The 19,837-nt window shown below is 42.2% G+C and overlaps 1 protein-coding gene across 2 annotated transcripts in view; it reads right to left on the minus strand.

Annotated features, from left to right (window-relative positions):
- Positions 1-19,837, minus strand: part of PARN (poly(A)-specific ribonuclease) — a 220,466-nt gene that overhangs the window by 163,860 nt on the left and 36,769 nt on the right. For both annotated transcript variants that reach the window (XM_033963574.1, XM_033963575.1), the window contains exons 4-8: positions 17,616-17,683; positions 17,443-17,524; positions 13,174-13,234; positions 9,166-9,331; positions 684-749 (exon numbers count right to left, since the gene is read on the minus strand). In XM_033963574.1, coding sequence (XP_033819465.1) covers positions 684-749; positions 9,166-9,331; positions 13,174-13,234; positions 17,443-17,524; positions 17,616-17,683 — 443 coding nt within the window. The remainder of the gene's footprint in view (positions 1-683; positions 750-9,165; positions 9,332-13,173; positions 13,235-17,442; positions 17,525-17,615; positions 17,684-19,837) is intronic.

The raw sequence follows: 19,837 nt of genomic DNA on the forward strand, positions 1-19,837 counted from the left end.
CAGATTTCTTCCAAGAGAAAGTGATGACTTTCCAAGGTCTACTTGCTAATTTCTCTAGGACTAACCAAACTCTTAAAACCAACTATACCAGATGCTTTGACCACATCCAATAGCAATATGTTTCTCAACTTGTATGAAGAGTAAAAAATATCCTCCAATTTGTCTTCTTCAAACAGTCCCAGAGACTGGTGAATGCTCCATTAAACTAACAGGTGGAAGCTGTGGAATAAATTGCCAGATGTGGTTAAGGTATCTGCTGTAGCTAAGTTTAAATGTGTTTGGATAGTCCTACAGAAGTCATACACTATTAGCCAGTCCACCCTACTAATGATTTTGTAAACATCTACATTTCTCATTTCTTCTAAGTATGGAATATTCAAAACAAGTCTTAGAAAAGTTAAGAAATTTATTTAAGCTGTGGAAGGTTATCCTTGTATAGGCTCCTGTAGATGACATTCAGATGCAAGGATCTATGTTTGTCCTCTGAGAAAATCCAGTATTTGGCTCCATTCACTTTTGAGGACAACAGTACTATGGATAAATCTGACCCTTCCATTCCTATGGCAAATAAATGCTCCCACATCAGGTGAGTGAGGTGGTGTGAAGGCCCCCAAAGAGCTATTGCACACCTGGACACACTGAAGGATAAAATAAAAGACTTTCCATGATGTTCATTAACTCACCCTGTACATGGCTCCAACTCCAATACTGTTTTTTCTTTATCTTGTAAAAAGTCTTCAACTTTCTCACTAGAGATGAATTGAGATTTAGGACAGAGTTACAAAGATATGCATTTTTCATACTTTTTTTTTTTTTTTAAATAATGTACCAACAAGCTTCACATATTTCTAAATATCACAATTGAAGCTGTAGACTACAGAAACTTTTTAAACTCTGAATTTGTATATCAGCTGTTAAATACACATCTATTTATTTATTTATTCATTCAATTTTCTATATCAATCTCCCAAGGGAGCTCAGAACTGTTTAAATGAATTTATTCAGGTACTCAAGCATTTTCCCCGAGTGTCCCGGTGGGTTCACAATCTAGCTAATGTACCTGGGGCAATGGGGGGATTAAGTGACTTGCCCAGGGTCACAAGGCATAACGTGGGTTTGAACCCACAACCTCAGGGTGCTAAGGCTACAGCTTTAACCACTGCGCCACACTCTCCCCTTATTCCAACATTTTAAATACAATATTTTGAAAAAAAAATAATTAAAATTTGGTATGACAAAGATACTTTCTGCCTTTTAAAAAAAAAAAAAAGAAAGAAAGACCTAAGGCATTGTACAGCAGAAGTAGCTGACATAGGTTGCTTATACTTAATAGCTTAAAGTGACCAAATGTCAGACTGATACAATTAGAATAGTAAGAAAAACTTAGTTATGAAAGGTTCTTACCTCAATCTTCTTTCCTGTAAGGAGGACAGAAGTCTTGACTAATGGGTTCTTTCCATTTACCAACGAGGATTGCAGAAGGCATCATCTACATTTTTCAATTCTGCTTCCTTTTGTCACTAAGCAGTGCCCATCTCATCAGTTCATACCAAAGCAATTGACCACCCCTAAAAGAGGAAAAACAAAGAGGGCATGGGGAACTCCCCGACCAAATTAAGTCTTTTTACTCTGCAACAAAGACAAGTAACCTCCCTGAAACTCAAAACAAACAAGGTGGGACCCAAAAAAGCCACCTACCTGAGCGCAACTAGTGCTCACATTTATACAGCTACTATAGGCTCTCCCACACACTTTATCACAGCAAGTTATTGCATCAATTATTGTACTTGCTGTACAGTTGAAAGACAGCATACTCTCTTGGCTGCTCCAAGGCAAGCATTTGGAGACACACATACATGTCCAAGACAGGGAGCAGGCTAAATTGGTATCTGACAGGGCGAGCATCAAGACACATGTTCTTTTATAAAGAAAAGACTATCAAGGTAAGAACCTAATCTTCCCTTATAGTGCAAAAGGAACATGAGTCTTGACCTGTTGGACAAACCAAAGCTGTCCCATTAGTCTACAGTGAGGCAGATTAGCCTGCTGCTAGCACCAAGGACCCAAAGCAGAATCCATTTGCACCTTCCACTGTGTAAAACATTGTGAAAGTATGAAGAGTGGACCATGTAGCTGCTCTACAACTCTTACCAGGCAGAACTGCCCAGGATTCTGCTTTGAAGAAGCCACACTTCTGATGGAATGTGCCTTCAAGAAGATTGGCGGCTGTTTACCACAGCCAATGTAGTCAGACAAAATAGCTATGTGGATCCATCTAGAAAATCGAAGCCTTAGATGCTGGTTTCCCCGGTCCGCCAAGGCTGGTGATACCAAAAGACGATCTGAAAGATGCAAATCATTTGGCACCTTGAGATAATGGAGAAAAACTCTTCTCACATCCAGTAATTCCAAAACTTTGTCATTTTTCTTTATACCTGTAACGGAGGCAGTTGGACTTACTGATTGATATGGAACACCTACACCACCTTTGACAGAAAGGAAGGCACTGTGCACAGAGATGCACCCACCTTAGTAGATCTGGGGAATGGTGGGGAATTGCTCTCTACATGACAGAGCCTGAAGTTCCGAAACTCTTCTTGTCAAAGCAACAGCTAACCGGTCTAAGCAGTTAGATTCATCAGCGACACCTCTTGCAAGTGCTCATATAGGGCTCTACTGAGGTCCTGTAGCACAATGTTAAGATTTCACGTTGGAAATGGATGTCACATGGGAGGATGCAAACGCAATGCACTCTTTAGAAATTTGGACACATCTGGATGAGAAGCAAAAGACCCTTGCTCCACTCGAACTATAAAGTCCAAGAGGTTTGCCACTTGTACCTTGAAGGGGCCAACCACCAGGGTCTTTTTGAGACTATCCTGAAGAAATAAAAGGACCAGGAAAATTGGGACATAAGAACATAAGAATAGCCTTACTGGGTCAGACCAATGGGCCATCAAGCCCAGTAGCCCATTCTCATGGGGGCCAATCCAGGTCACTACCCAAGGAGTAGAAACATTCCTTAAAAGGCTCCACCATCTGTTCTGCACACCAATGCTGAAAAGACTTTGAAGCTTTAGCATAAATTGCAACTGTAGCCTTAATCCCTTCCGAATATTTTTTCGGCTATATGGCTGCGTACTTAAAAGCCATGCCGTAAGCTCAAAGCGTTTGGACTCCCAGGGAAGCTGGACCCTGAAAAAGCAGCGCTGGTTGCAGTGGCAGTCAGAGGCACTCGTCCTGCTGTAGCCAAAACAGATCCAAGCACCACATGTGACGTGGCCAATCTAGTGCACGAGAATCACCACCCCCTCCTTGGCGAGTCATTATTCTCCAAATAATCCGCCCTATCATTGGCCACAGAGGAATATGTACAACAGTTCCTTTGTTAGATACATGGCATCTATGCTGGTGCTTTCCAGCTCTACTTTGCAACTGAAGTAACAAGAAGCCTTCTCAATGACCTCAGACACCATTAGATCGAATATTGGCCTCCCACAATGCTTTACAATTTTGTTTAAAGCATTTGGGACACAGACTACTCCCTGGATACAGAGCCTGGCAACTGAGATAGTTTGCTTGTACATTGTCTACACCTGTTAAATGCACCACTGAAATGGCTTGTAGGTGGAATTTTGCCCAGCAAAACAACTGGGTCTCTAACTTCAACTGAGTATTCTCAGATCCAGTCTATTGACAGAAAAGCAACCATCGGTCCTGAACTGGGCGACCCTCGTAATGACTTCCCCAGCTGTAAAGGCTGGTATCTGTCATCAGTATCACCTAAGAGGACATACAGAGAGGCAAGCCCTTGGAGAATGTCTCCCCCTGAAGCCACCAATGCAAGCATTAGCATGCTTTCACCATCCAGCTCAATGGCATCTGTAGTGAATCCATCTGTGGAGAACAGCAGGATAATAGTGCATTCTGAAGACGGCGTAAATTAGCTTTTGCCCAAGGTACTGTTGCTATCATTGACCGCAGTATCTGTCGGTCATGCCAAGCCGTAGGAGCTGGTATTGCCAGAACTCTAAATCTTAGCTTCAGCATGTGCTAAGGGATACATGTGGAAAGAAAAACACTGCCTTCTGCCATGTTTAAGAGGGTCCCGAAGTACTCTAGGGATTGGGTCAGTTCCAGGGGATTCTTTTAAAATTTTATAATCTATCCCAGGTCTTGCAGGAGCTGGACAATTTGTGTCCCTGTCCGGTGTCCATAAGTCTTGGACGGAGCCCTGATTCACCAATCGGCCATGCATGTATACACATGAATCCCTGGTAAAAGGTGCAAGGTGCTGTTGCCAACCTGAAGGGAAATGCCGAGAACTGAAAATGCTTTTCCAGCACAAGGAGCCTGAGGAACTTTCTGTGTTCTGGGAATAAGTGAGCAAGCCTCCTTCAAAGTCCAGTATGGCTAGGAATTCCCACGGTGCCATCAAGGCAATGACTGATACACAGTCTCCCTCTAGAACCTGGGCACCTTTAGTGCTGCATTGACAGACTTCAGATCCAGGATTGGTCTCCAGTCATCTGAATCTGTCTCAGGCACAATAAAGTATATTGAGTATCTGTCTGGGTCAGATTCTATGGCTTGAATCCCTGGCTTGAATCCCTAGAAACAGATTTGAACTAATGTGCACACAGGTGATTATAACACACACCTTCTAACATTTCTCAGTGCTCAGAGAACTGTTTTTAGCTTACGAGACCGCTGGGTGAAGCAAAATTTTAGCCCACTACTGATACGGCTCAATTCTCAATCATTGCACTGGTCCCTGTGGTATCTTTAAGTATGATACTCTCTCACTTTTCAAAAATCTTTTTTAAATACTTTTTGTCTTTTTAAATGCTCAACTTCAAAACAAACTTAGCTTTTAATGCAGGGGTTCAACGAGTTTCAAGTTTCAAGTTTAATGGAGATTTGATTAATCGCTTAATCATAATTCTAAGCGATGTACATAATAATAAAATTACAAAATATGGGGAACAGTACAATGAGTAACAAAAAAAAAAAAAACAGGTCTAACAAGACTATTGACAAACTTAACAAAACTAAGAACATAAGGGAAGAGAGGGATAAGAACTACAAATTATTTGAAAGTTAAAGAGACATATAAGGGAGATACATAAGGAAAGGGAAGTTAAAAATTACTTCAATAAACTTAGCGAGAAAAAGTAAAATTGGTTGGAAGACTAAATGGCTAATTTCCAAAGGCGTCTTTAAAAAGAAAGCTCTTTAGTTTACTTTTGAATTTTTCTAAGTTGTGTTCTTCCCTCAAGTGAATAGGAAGTGAGTTCCAAGTTTGGGGAGCTGTGACAGAAAAAATCAATTGCCCTCTAGTATTAATTATTCTAAGAGAGGGAATCGTCAGCAAGTGCTGTTCAATAGATCTTAACGTTCTATTGGAAGTATATGGAATTAATAACTTATAAATGAAAGCTGGAGTTTTATAAAGAAGGGATTTGAATGTGAGCAAACATAGTTTATATGTTATCCGGTGAGCAACTGGAAGCCAGTGCACTTTATTGAGAAGGGGTGTTACGTGATCAAACTTCTTGGCTTTGAATATGAGCTTGATAGAAGCATTCTGAATAATTTGTAGACACTTGATTTCATTTTCAGCTATTCCCTTGAATAGGGCATTGCAGTAGTCGATTTTGGAAATCACGAGAGAGTGGATAAGAATATTGAGAGATTTAGTGCAGAGAAATTGTGAAACTGAGCGAATTTGACGAAGTCTGAAAAAAGTTGATTTGATAATGTTGATTTGATAATGTTTCGTCATGCTGCCTCAGAGAACCCGCATCAACACAAACTTAATTCCGCCCCCACCAGTTATATGTGGGACGATGTTACATCTGAAGCCCTGCCAATACAAAAGATTCCTTGACAGAACGCTTGTCTTCCAAGCAAGCTTACAGAACGACTGGCTAAGCGGCACCATCATGCACTCCTCATCCTACCTCAACTTCAGAAAACTAATCAAAACCGACCTCTTCAACCGATTCGTGACCAGGAATGCCTAAAGTCTTCACTACTTCCCCTCACTGTATGACCTACCCTTCTTTGTAAATCTCCTCGATCTACTTCCCATTGACCAAGTTCTCCCAAAACCTTCACTGCTTACCCCTCTGTACGACCTGCTCCCCTTTGACTTACTCTTATTGTAAACCCGTCCCTACAAGGTTACCTTACTCTATACAAACAGCCATGTACTCAAAGACTTCATTATTTCTTTTCGCTGTATGTCCAGCTCTTCTATACTGCACTGCATTGTATTGTACTCAAAGACTTCATTGTTTTTTCGCTGTATGTCCAGCTCTTCTTTATTGTAAACCGCCTCGAACTACCTTGGCTTTGGCGGTATATAAACAATAAATTATTATTATTATTATCATTAGACATATATAGAGGGCGGCTTTTCCTTATCATGACTGGGGTAGCCATACAAATGATTACGCATAACTGGAAGAACTGGGATCGCCTTAACTTTAATTTTTGGTGGGCAAGTTTATGCTTAACTTATAGATTTGAAAAAATGAATGCAGATATAATGGGTCATACTAAGAGATTTAAGTTAATCTGGGGCCCTTTGATATCTTTTATGGATGCGTTGTAATTGGGGAGGGGGGTTCCCTTTGATCCTGTTGGTATATTGCACACACACACCCAGGGGGAGGGAGGGTGGGAGAGAGATATTTATGTCATGGTTTTATTCTCTTGCAAGATATTGGTTGGGTGGGGTAGGGGAGGGTTATCATGCTATGGTGATTTTGATTGATTATAAATGCATATATGAATAATGCTGTTTGTGTAAATACTATACTGCATTTTTGTTAACTTTGAAAAATTAATAAAAGATTTAAACAGAAAAAAAAGAATTACAAAAAATTTTCAAATAAATATGTCTTCAATAATTTCCTAAAATGCTGATAAGAGACAGAATTAAGAGACATGCAAACTCTTTTATCTCAAGAAGGCAACTGAAATGATAAGAGCCGTTGGAAGTAGCTTTTATATGAAGAACCCTTTACAGATGGAAAGGCAAATAAGTTGCAAATACACTTTGGATGTCCTACATTAACAAATAAAAAAAATGATCCACAAGATAGTCAGGAGATTTGAGCAGTGGAAGCCTGAGGTGGTTCCAAATTTAACTCCCTCAGAGATATTGCAATGAGTTCCATTAAGTCCATCAGGTCCTCTGCCTGGTTCAGAGCTGCCACATACTCTTGGCTGGTAGCAACCACTTGAGACCCATAAACTTCTAAAGATTCACTTTGCGGGAGCAAAGGAATTGAACCTAACCCCCAGTCATCTCAGTCCCTTTCTGACTGGTTCTCTGGTTCCTGCGGAATACCTTTCCGTGATGGACTAGTGCTCTGTAAAGGAGAAAACCCCTGAACAGTCACTGGCATACTTCCAAGGCTGTGCAGATGACCTTGAATATTTCATAAGCTTCAACCATTACACTCACAAATTTCACACTCACCGCAGTCTTTGCTGCGGTCAACGTGAAATTTAAATGCCACAATATCGGTCTGAAGTCCTGACGCAACTTGAAGGCGAAATGGTGGCTAGCCTAACGTCGGCAAAGGGACCAGCAGAGATAGCAGGAGAGACAGTTACCTGCATTTAACACTCAGCTTTCAACAAGCCCTGCCCTGCCTTGCACTGAAGTTTAATTTGAGTCTTTTTATTTTTTTCAGCACCATTTACTGACTATTCATTGTTTAAGATCTGTTTTCAGGGAGGATAGGAGGGAGAGGTGAGCCGGTGGGTTAATTCCCTTTTTAGTATGGTTGTTGAAGTTTTGCAACGCACAGGGATCTGAGGCTCCTCCCCTTTTAAAACTAATGAAACACATTAAGCTGTTAGGAGTTTCTCACAGTAGAACAACACTCCCGGGGGATTCTGCTTAAGATTTCTTTAAAGTTTTTTGTGAGAAAGGTATTTTGCAAGATTATTTAATTCTTTCTTAGATCCTGTATATATTTTTGGTGAATCTACAGGAAACCCCCAGATACCATCAAAACTACCATTTTAGAATCACCCTGAAGTCTCCCATAGACAGTAATAGACTGTACTCACAAAACTGACTGGTGCCACACCTGCATCAGCTCACACTAGCTGGACAAAGGAGAAGATTCCTGCCTCAGACAAGCATATAAGATCTTCTAGAAACTTGTCTATTTAGGCTGTCTTTTAGACTGGCTCTGAGAGCATGCAACCCTCAGCCCTACTAGCTCTTTAGGCATCATCAGGGGGAGACACAGTTGGCACCCGCAATAACCCTCTGGACCAACATGGGGCTACTCAGCCTGCGCTCAAGCACCTGATAAATCAGGGGCAAGCCGAGCTCCCAGGGGAACACATCCTGAGCTATCCTAGTGTTAGTGCAGGTCAACTAGGTAGGTTCCCTGCAAAAGGGTTGCTGCCACCCACCCCCCTCCCTCCCAACTACAGCTCTATGAACTAGAGGCTAAATCTTCTCCCAAGCAGAGCTGTCTCAGAAATCCTGGGAACCTCTGGGCACAGTGAAGCCTCGCACTTTGGATTAAAACCCCAAAATAATAAATCAACTGCACAGCGGAAGAAGAGACACCTTTTCAACTCGCTTGCAGAAGGGAAGACTGAGATGGGGACTGCCCACTGACACAAGGAGGCAGAGCTGAAAAGCTGTAGATGATTACTTCTGCAAAAACTCACAAGCAGAGGTGAATAACCCACTGGTCAAGACATGCTCCTTTTGCAATGCAAATGGGCAATAGCACCACCAGCTCTCATTTCTTCCTTTCCAGTCTTCCATCTCTCCAGTTTATTCCCACTCATTTCCTATCCAGCTGCCAACAGTTTTCTAGCTAAAAGGCACAGGTTATATTTCCCTTCAAATTCTGGTACAAGGTCTCTTGAATGTCGTCACTCCAGAGTAATGTCAAACTTCCTCCCTGGACTGCTCCCTCACTGCTTCTGCAGGATTTGAGCTCAGATAGCCAAAGTGGAGAGTTTCCTCAAGGCCTCCTATTGTATATGGCAGCACTGCCACTATCCCATCAGGTCTAGTGGACACACTTACTTTCTACCAATCACTGATACTAAAGAAAGTTCAGTTCTCCAATAAACGCTCTGTACTCTTAAAAGTCTAGATCACAAATTTCAACTTACACCACTTTCTCAATGAAAGCTTTCTGCTCTTCAGGGACATTCACAGGGGTCCTTGCACTGTTGGGAGAGATGTAGGATACTGTGCTTATGCCATTGGCTTGGGATCGCCTTTCCTCATATTGTTCTCGAAGCTGCCTTTCCTCATCCTGATTCAAGTAAGGAATTCCTATTAAATAAAACAATCCATGTTCAATTTTAATGCCTTTAGATCATGTCAATAAATGCTATTGCTGTGTGTATACAGTTATAAAAATCTATTAGATTCAAGCCAATTAAAGTTCATTCTCCACCTTAAATAGAGTTTAGTTGACATCAGGCACTTAATGGATCACCAGATTATGCATGCAGGAAATATCGCTATCTAACCTGATATTTATTACTATCTAGTTCCCCTAAACTGTAGTATTAAAGTTTAGACCTTCAAATTGGTTCAAAAGTTAATTAACTTGTATACTATCAATCTCCTTACTTTCTAAAACTGTTTGAAAGATCCAAAGGAAAAAAGCATGGATTAATTTAAGGTAACATATTAACATACCTGAACCAAGCACTGGTTGAAAAACACTCGCTCTCCCCCGAGAGGATAGCTCTCTCCCCCCTCCCCCCCAAGAGATATACCATAAACAAAGAATATGTAAAAATAGTTTATTGAACCCATAAGTGTTGCAATATATTTCTCTATGGATAACAATAGATTAAAAAATGTCAATTATTTTTCCCCTTGCTACTTTCATTGTTAAAGATTCTCAGCAAAAGGTCGTGTTAGATGGAAAAGATTTCTGGGAATAATGCATGTCGCTTTAATTCTACTTTATTAAAATTAAAAGAGGAAATATAGGTGGCTTGATAGATAGATAGATAGATAGGTGATATAGGTGGATAGATAGATAAGATAGATGGATAGTGGAACCTTGGTTTGCGAGCATAATTAGTTCCAGAAGCATGCTTGTAAACCAATGTGCTCGTATATCAAAGCGAGTTTCCCCATAGGAAGTAAGGGAAACTTACTCGATTGGTCCCTCCCTCCCCCCCCCCCCCCGAAGCCACCGGCACTGCTCACTTCCACACATCCTCACCCCCGAGGCCAGTGGTGCGCTTCCACCCCCACCCCCCAAGTACCGGCATTCCCCTCCCCCCCACCTCCGCGAGAACCGGCATCGCCTGCCCAAACCCTTACTCCGATCTTGCATCGGAATGCAGCATCAACCCACAGGACATGCCGGTGTCTGAAGATCCTGCAGATCCTGCCTTTTGCCGCTGGGCTGAGCCTTGAGCATCTGTGCACGCTAGAAGGCCTTGAGTGTTTGAAAAGTATACACTGGACCAGCTTTAGTCACTTTTACCATACCATACCGATTCTTGTATCCCACAAATGTCGACTAGGAATCATTGCGGCTTACATAATATTAGAAATGATACAGAGGTATATGCTACATGTACATGAATACGCTGTAACAGTTCAGTGCAGTGAAGAGAACAGATGTGTTTTCAGTGCCTTCCTGAATTGGAAGTGTGTGGTAAGTCGTCGCAAGCTACTTGGGAGTTCGTTCCAGACTTTGGGTCCTTGGAATTCAAAGGTGGTCTCAAAGAGAGCTTTTCTCCAGACCTGACATAGGGAGGGGAGTGGCAGCTTCCAGCATTGAGTTGTCCTCGAGTCATTGAAGGACTGCGAGACCGGGATGGCAGAAGTGAGTCCAGCTCAATTCTCTCCATATATGGCTTTATGGACCATACACGCAATTTTGAACTGAACCCTGCTTTTGACTGGTAGCCACTGCAATTCCTTAAGTAGTGGACTTGCCCTCTCATATTTGGTTTTGCGAAGGATGAGCCTTGCTGCTGTGTTTTGGAGTAGAGAATGACACAGGGGAAAAAAATCTGTCCCCATCACCGGACCACCGTCCCCTTCACAGACCCGTCCCCGCAGCATCCACCCTTCCCTCTTGCCACCTCACCGCCCTTCAGCAGCCCGAGAATCTCCCTCCCCCTTACCTTCGCGGCGTAAAGAAACTTAAGGGAGGGAAGGCGCACGACCCCTTCCTTCCCTCCGGCCAAATCTATCTCCCTCCCTCCCCCTTACCTTTGCGGCGCTTTATAAAAGAAACTGAAGCCGGCGAAGCCTGCCTGTGCTGCCATGCAGTCGCATGTGTGTGGGCGGAAGTTGAGTCAGAGAAGCTTCCGCCCATACACGCAACTGCAGGGCGGCACAGGCAGGCTTCGCCGGCTTCAGTTTCTTTTCTAATGCGCCGCGAAGGTAAGGGGGAGGGAGGGAGATAGATTTGACAAGAGGTAGGGAGGGGGCCACGCACAATCGGTGACCGCGCACTTTCCCTCCCTTAACTGCAGGGACAAGGCCATTCACCACTCCACAGGGCGGTGGATGGCCTTGTATCTGTACTCACATGAGCACTTTTTCCCTCTCACCGTTTCAGCGGTGTACCTGCAGTTTTTTAAGGTCTTCTCTGCGATGCGGCAGTAGAGGGAGTTACAGTAGTCCAAGTAGGGGAGGAGGACTGCATGGCCTACTGTCCTGAAGTTTTTCAGGCTTAGGCCTGATCTGATTGTTCTCAGTTGTCTTAATCGAAAGAAGACCTTCTTGACCAGTGAGTTGACTTAGTCTCTCATGGTCAATTCCGAATTGAGTATTACCAAAAGCACTCTTGACGTTCTGCTTATAGGTATCTGCTCGCCCGAGTTCAAGGTGATTTCCCATGGAGGTGGTGTGTTTTGGCTGCCAAACTAGAGTACCTTTGTTTTCTGTTTGTTCAATTTGAGGAAGCGCTGGTGAGACCATGAGTTTAAGTCTTCTATTAGTGTAGTAATGTACTGAATTGTGTCTGGTATCGAGTCTTTAACCACGCATAAGAGGAAGAGGTCATCTACATAGGAGAAAGTGTGAACGTTGGGGTCAGTGATATTTTATTTTTTCAATTTTCTATACCGTTCTCCCAAGGGAGCTCAGAACGGTTTACATTAATTTATTCAGGTACTCAAGCATTTTTCCCTGTCTGTCCCGGCGGGCTCGCAATCTACCTAATGTACCTGGGGCAATGGGGGGATTATGTGACTGCCCAGGGTCACAAGGAGCAGCGTGGGTTTGAACCCATAACCCCAGGGTGCTGAGGCATAGCTTTTAACCACTGCGCCACACACTCCCCAAGGCACTTACGTAGACATTGAATAGGGATGGTGAGAGAGGGGAGCCTTGAGGGACGCCACAGGATGCCTTCTATGTCTAACTGTTTTGTACTTCATGTTGGATTCCCTAGTGCACCATCTGCCTTGCCGTTTTCTCATTATGTGCTGGAAAAGCCTGCTGCAGCTCACACAGAAGCTGGGAATTGGAGAGGACACTATCTCATTTAACCATCCTGGTTCACATGCTGAAATCTTTGGGATGCCAGATAGATACAATGTCCAACCGAGATCACAACCCCCGCGGGCCATCTACGAGCAAGGGGAGGGATTTACGTAGCCTTGCTGGACAGAAACCAGGGCCTAACAGCCTGATCTCAAGCACCTGATAAATCAGAATGTGAGCTGAGCTCAAAAGGGTCAAGTAGGCCAGCTGGACAGGAACCCAAAGGTTACCATGCCAATTGTGTCCTCTCCCAGGCAAAGCTGCCCCAGGGTCACTGGGGAGGGGAGATGTTTTCTCCAGCACCAAAAGCCTCAAACTCGAAAGAGACAAAAACCCAAAAAATAATAAATGGCCAGAGATCAGAAACACCCTTCTCAACTCGATGGCAGAAGGGAAAAACTGAAGGAGGCTCCACAGCACCGGAGGAGGTGGAGCTGAAAAACGTAATTTCACCCTCTTACAGCCAACTCGCATTTATGGGATATTCACCTACTGTCAGGACTCGTATGCTTTGTGTAACAGAATTTTGATTCTTCATCAGCCTACTGGTATTTATGTGCCACTCTAGTATTCCAAATATGAACATGTACAGACTTGTTTAGAAAAATACTTGTGAATTTAATTCAAATTGATCTCAAGCTACTTACCATTCCGAAAAACTTTATTAAAATCAAATCCTTGGTTTGCCAGAAAGTCTATACTTGAACTCTGAAATGTCAAAAAGAAAAATCTTAGTAATTAAATGTGAAATAAGAATTCTTTTCAATTATAGGAATCAAAAGGTACTGGACTTAAATATCTCAATAACATTGGTGCTGCACACCAGGCACTCTAATTCCTGGAGGACTAAAAAATACCTTTTGATACTACTTGGAGCCAAAGTTAAGGACAGGGAAAATAATCCAAAATCACTTCCTGCACTTTCAATATTTCCTGCAATATTTCCTGCACTTTCAACATTATTTGCTCTAAGGATTCATTTTCTTGCAATTTTTAGAAGAGGAAATATATACCACAGATAATATGAAAAGCCATACCAAGTAATGAGATTTCAGCTTTTTAAGGTTTAATACTTTTGAGAAATTCCTAATTTTTTTCCTGCATAAAGTTTCTAAAGTTTATGTTTTTCCTTGCAAATGCTTGCACTTTCTTATCAAAATTGCTACATATAGTAAGATACATGGACTCAGTATTGACTCTGATACAGCAGGGCTAACCCTGGCCTGCAGTGTATTAAATCCTAAGGACTTTAATAAGATTATGGCCTAAAATCAAGCAACAAAAAGATGAACTCTTGGCAGCAATTTCACATCCAAAATAAAGAATGCAAGAGAGAAATTAGGTCTTAACTGCTAATTTTCTTCAACTCTCTCAAGACTAGTCCAGAGGAACGGGTATATGCACTCTGGATGGAGAATGAAAACCACGCATAGTATCATAAAATAACTCCCTAACGGATGGAATAGTTAATAAGTTCTGACTGTTAGATCATAGTGCTCGAGAGGAAACATAAGAGATAAGATATTTATCAAAAAATGTCGGTGAGTTGGTAAGTTTGATCTTGAATGCAAGTAGAAGTATTTTATAGGTTGTCCGATGCGATATAGAGACCAAATGGGCCTCATAGAGTAAAGGGGTGATATGCTTTCCTTGCCTTGTATATGAGTTTAATAGCTGTGTTTTGGATGAGTTCTAGTCTGTGTGTTTCTTTTTGCGTTATGCAATGAGTTACACTAGTCATACACATGGAAATGTAGTTCTAATTACACTCCCCCCCAAAAAAAGGCTACCTATCCATGGCAGTGATGGTAATAATGATATAAAAACAAATCTGGCTCAGTATCTCTTCAGACATGGAACTATGAGGTCCTACTACACAATGGTGTAGTCACCAACAACCCAGTACACCCAAACTTATGGTGTTCGGTGATCTGATTTTTTGGGCGTAAAAGTTAGTGCGCTTCTTTATAATTAGTTTTTTGTATTTGTTTAATTTTTGTCTCCAGTTTGACCTCCCCACACTGTCCCTGTAATGACATCAGACGTATATTAGCTTTCATAATATACATCTAATGCCTTTACGTTACAATACGTAAAGGGAATCTCCTCCTGATTTTTTAAAAACGCAGCAGAAGATAGCGTTCTTTTGTCAGTTGAAACCTTCAGAGCAAGCATTGACACTTAGCAGTGGTATGTATCATTTTATGCATTCTTTTCCACATGGCTTGCCGAGTAAGAACTGTAACATTGCATTAAAGTGTGGGTATGAAGTTTCATCCACACAATATATGCTAAAAAAAATTTTGTATTTCAGACACTGATAGTAAGCATTGACACTTAGCAGTGACACGATTGTACATCACGGAGATTTACCAACTTATCACATCTTTTTGTGTCAAAAACTTTGAAAGTCCATATTGGGTCTCCTGATGCAGATTTCAAAACGGGCCACGTTGGGACCCCTCAGATTGCAGTTATAAGCTAAGTGAACTGTTTGTTACAGCTAATGAATTCAGTGATTTCTTCGTTTATCTGCATATTATGAACTTTAATGAATTTAAACATATGAAGACGAGAAATGATCCTTTTTGATTTGTTTTTTTAATGACTTTTGAATAATTGAAACAATATAAGACATTTTTTTCCATCAAGCCTCAGAGAATAATCAGATACAAATGAGGTTGCAATGACTGGAAGGTGAACTCTTCCCGCAAAGGTGACTTTCCAGCCCAACTTTTTAGAGTTTCCTATCTCTGAGCGCATTATATATGAACTGATCACTCTCTGCAGACAGTCTTTTCATTGAAGTCAGTTTTTTTAATATACATTTTGCACTCTTTTCTGACTTCCTCCTTTATATTTATGATCACTGGTTTCTTCTAAGGAAAAGATGGATGTAGGGCAGAAAATGAAGAAGGAGAGAAAACCAGCAATTGGATAAGAAGGCCCTGGAAACATAGTTAAGAGCAGGGGTGCCCAAAAGGTCGATCACGAAGGCAACGCATGTCGATCGCGTTGCCTTCGCATTCTACTTGCTTCCCAAGAACCAGATGGACCCGAAACATCCTGGCGGTCCTTGCGCGCCTGGCAGCTCTACTCACTACCTGCACGAAACGACGCCAGTCACTCAGTCAGCCTCCTTCCCCCCCCCCCTACCTCTCAGGGATTCCCAGGCCAGCCCTGAAGCTTTCTCCTTTGACACGGGCCACCCCACCGGAAGAAGGAAGTTGCGTAGCATGAAGCGGCAGAGAGCGTGAGCACCCTCAGAGACGGCGGTGCAGAGGGTAAAAGCGGGAGGAAGGAAGGATTCGGGGGGGGGGGGGTGGAGCGAGAACTGATCAAACGCCTCTTTGCTTCAGTGATGTCTCCGGGGGGGACCATCCTTGGAAATACATGCAGGAAACTCCCGTTCTGTGCAGCAGCTTGTGAAAGGTAGTGTTTGTGGCTCCTAGGGGAGGAGGGGAGGTGGTGGTTTGGAGGCCTGTGCCCCGATGGTGGCGGCAGTTTGGAGGCCTGTTCCCCGATGGCGGCGGCAGTGGCTTGGGAGCAGGCAGGGAGACAGAAAGAAAGGGGGGAAAGGAGAGAGAAAGACAGACAGAAAGAGGGGTAGGGAGACAAAGAAAGAAAGAAAGGGGGGCAGGGAGACAGAAAGAAAGAAAGGGGAGGGGGGCAGGGAGAGTGGAAGAAAAAGTTGGTGGAAGGAATGAGGTCCGGAAGCATACAGCAGGCTGAAAGAAGGGAAGAAATATTGGATGCACAGTCAGAAGAACAAAGTGCAACCAGAGACTCATGAAATCACCAGACAACAAAGGTAGGAAAAATGATTTTATTTTCAATTTAGTGATCAAAATGTGTCCATTTTGAGAGTTTATATCTGCTGTCTATATTTTGTATTATTGCCCCCTTTTACTAAACCACAATAGTGGTTTTTAGCATGGGGAGCCTATGAGCGTTGAGAGAAGCGCAGTGCATTCAGCGCAGCTCCCTGCGCTAAAACCCGCTATCGCAGTTTAGTAAAAAGGGATGGGTTATATTTATCTATTGTTACTGAGGTGACATTGCATAAAGTCATCTGCCTTGACCTCTTTGAAAAAAACCTCAGAATATAAATGATAATTAACATTTTCTCTGCGTACAGTGTGCTTTGTGTTTTTTTTTAATTTTATTGTTGGTAGATCATTTTGACTTGGTCATTTTAAAAGTAGCTCTCAAGCCCAAAAAGTCTGGGCACCCCTGGTTAAGAGCATAGACAGAAGGAAGTGCAACCATAGAATGGGAAAAGATGAACAGAAAAATAAAATCACTAGACACAAAGGTAGGAAATGTGTCAGTTTTCAGAACTTACATCTGCTGTCTACATTTTGCACTGTTCAGGAAGAAACATATTTCTTTCTATTTCTCTGGTGTTGTACTGCATGCAGAGCCTGGCATCTTAAGGTTTTGTATATATTACGACTTTTAGATTGTGGTCCTATATTTGCACAGGATTTAACTGTGTTCTGCATGTGTGATTAAGACCAGATATTCTAGTAGGAATGAATGTTGTGAAGAGTAATTAGTGTCAAAGCCCCAAATAGAAAGATATTTGTCAGTAGTTTGTCAGGGTTTTGGAAGGCCCTAAGTTCAGGGCCATAACTGGATGGCCTCTACACGTGTGAATGTTGAAATAATGACATCATACGCATGTGCACATCAGTGTGATGTCATCACATTGACATCCACGCATGTGCAGAGGCCCTCTAGGTGCGGCCTGGAGAGAAGCAAATACGAAATTCATGTGGATGCGGAACGGGGCGGGGTCCAAGTGTCCTCTTTTTTTTTTTTTTTTAAAGAGGAAATCTGGTAACCCTATGCAAGAAAAATTGCTAATAACTTTACTCAAATGCATTCAATCTCACATCATTTGCCTACTGTACCTGACATACAAACTTAACATCTGGTGAACTTCTGTTGAAAGGCTTCGGAAAAATATAAAAATTAAATGACTTTATTATGTACCTAGAAATGAAGAAGAGAAAAGATACTGATGACCATTAAGTTGAAAATTAGGCAATATGAGAATCAAACGTAATAATAAATGCATACATACTTGGTTTCTGTGTTATCGTATTTAAAAGTGCAAAGGCCAAACTGAAACAATAAAAAATCCATAGAATGCTGGAAAAGAAAAAAAGGAAATTAATACCAGTGAAATCCAACCAAGCCACAAGTACAGAGCTCTTTACAGGTGAATTTCCTGACAGATCACTTACTGAGATCTTTTCCAAGTAATAATTTCAAGAAACAAGAATTATTCTGCCTAGTAAGAAACTTCTGTTTTGTAGAATTACAGGATAGCTCCCTTAAGACAATTTAAATGTAACTTGTACTTCTATTTTAGGATCTAACTACTAACAGCTCCTATTTTCATAACAAAGACTTCACAACTTTGAATGCAAGCTTGCATAATGACAGAAGGTCATCACAGCAATGGATAGGTAAATGGGAGTAAGAAGATGGCTAAATATGTGTTGGGGGTGGTGCAGGGGAACAGAAGCTGCTACAATTGAAGACACTATATAGCCTGAGCTCCTGCACGTTTTGACTGAGCTAGTAGGAAGCTTCCAGGATGGGAGTGGGGGGAAGGGAAGGGGAGATAAACTCTAAATTTAACTGCATAGCCTTCATTTTATACAATATATACCGAGACCCAGATTCTCTAACCGGCATCGATTTTTTTTTAGGCACCAAACTCAAACCCAAACGCCATTTAAATGATGATTTTAATGGAGTTTCAAGACACCTACCAGTGCCTAAAAAAACTGGTGCCAGAATCGCACCACTGTAGGCGCTATGGGAAAATTATGTTCTTACCTGTTAATTTTCTTTCCTTTAGACGCAGCAGATGAATCCAGAGACCAATGGGATAGCACACATCTACCAGCAGGCGGAGATAGAGAAACTATTAACAGGTGGTCCTATTGGCTGGCACGCCTCCTGTATCGTCAATATAGCTCCTTGCCCAAGCATCCATAATCATCAATAAGCTTAGCATGTAAAAAACTTCTTTCCCTTAACAAATTTCAAAAAGTAAAAATATAGAATACAACGAGCAATAACAACTAACTAGGAAAGTCGCAAAAGAAAAAAACCGACAGACAATATCCAGAAAGGGTGGGACTCTGGATTCATCTGATGCGTCTAAAGGAAAGAAAATTAACAGGTAAGAACATAATTTCCCCTTCCTTAGCAACAGCAGCAGATGAATCCAGAGACCAATGGGATGTAGCAAAGGAATCCTCAATCTGGGTGGGAAGCAAACGCCACATCCACAACAATCGAAGCACCAAACGCTGCCTCCACAAGCGCCCCCACATCCGACCGGAAATGTGGAGATAAAGTAATCTAGGAGACCAAATAGTCACATGACAAAACTCCGCCAAGGAAAAAACCTCTGGACTATGTTCAAGTAGCCATCACTGCGCCGGCGGAATGGACATGAAGGTCTTCCGACAACTGCTTCTCTGCCATCAAGCAAGCGTAAAGAATGTCCACCTGGGCCCTTCGAGTGATGAAGGCATTGGATGCTGCCATACGTGCGTTGCATCCCTCAAAGAATACCAAGAGGTGATCTAAACGACTAAAAGCCGTAAGAAACCTACTGATTGCAGAGAATGCAACGCACGTGTACAAAATGCAGTGAAGAAAAGCTTGCCTCCCCATTCCTCCTCCCATGAATAAGGAAGGAAAAGTGAGACTGGCATAAAAGAAATTGAGGTACTGTCCGAACTGACACCCCAGAATTGGTAAAGAAGAAATAAGAATCCCCGCCGCACAAGGCCTACAACTCAGAAAACCGCCCAGCTGAAGCCATGGCTACAAGAAATAACGAAGCCTCCTGTAAACTGCGAAGAAGTACCTTAAGAACATACTCCGGACAGGGCTTCTGAAGAGGTGTATGAATAAACTGCATCCCTTTTAGGAACCGAACTACAGGAAGCTGAGAAGTAAGCAAAGAGCGAGATACCTAGCCCATTCAACAAGCTAAGAATGCCCCCTGAAGCTGAAGGGAATTGAATGCTAAGCCTATACGCCTGTGTTAAAAAAGAAAGCCATGAAATCACAGAACCCTGGAAGGGTGCCAATGTCGAGAAGTACCCAAGAAAGGAAAAGCCTCCAAACGGGAGCAGAAGCCACAGGTGATGTTTATTTCACCTAGGGAAGAGAATAAATAACCAGGTTCGCATAACCCATACACATCAACCATGACTTTTCAAAAACCAGGGCGGAATACCAACATAGGATGAATATCTATGGTGAGCAGACCCCAGG

The sequence above is a fragment of the Geotrypetes seraphini genome, chromosome 11 (assembly GCF_902459505.1).
Source record: "Geotrypetes seraphini chromosome 11, aGeoSer1.1, whole genome shotgun sequence".
In the NCBI taxonomy this organism is placed as follows: domain Eukaryota; kingdom Metazoa; phylum Chordata; class Amphibia; order Gymnophiona; family Dermophiidae; genus Geotrypetes; species Geotrypetes seraphini.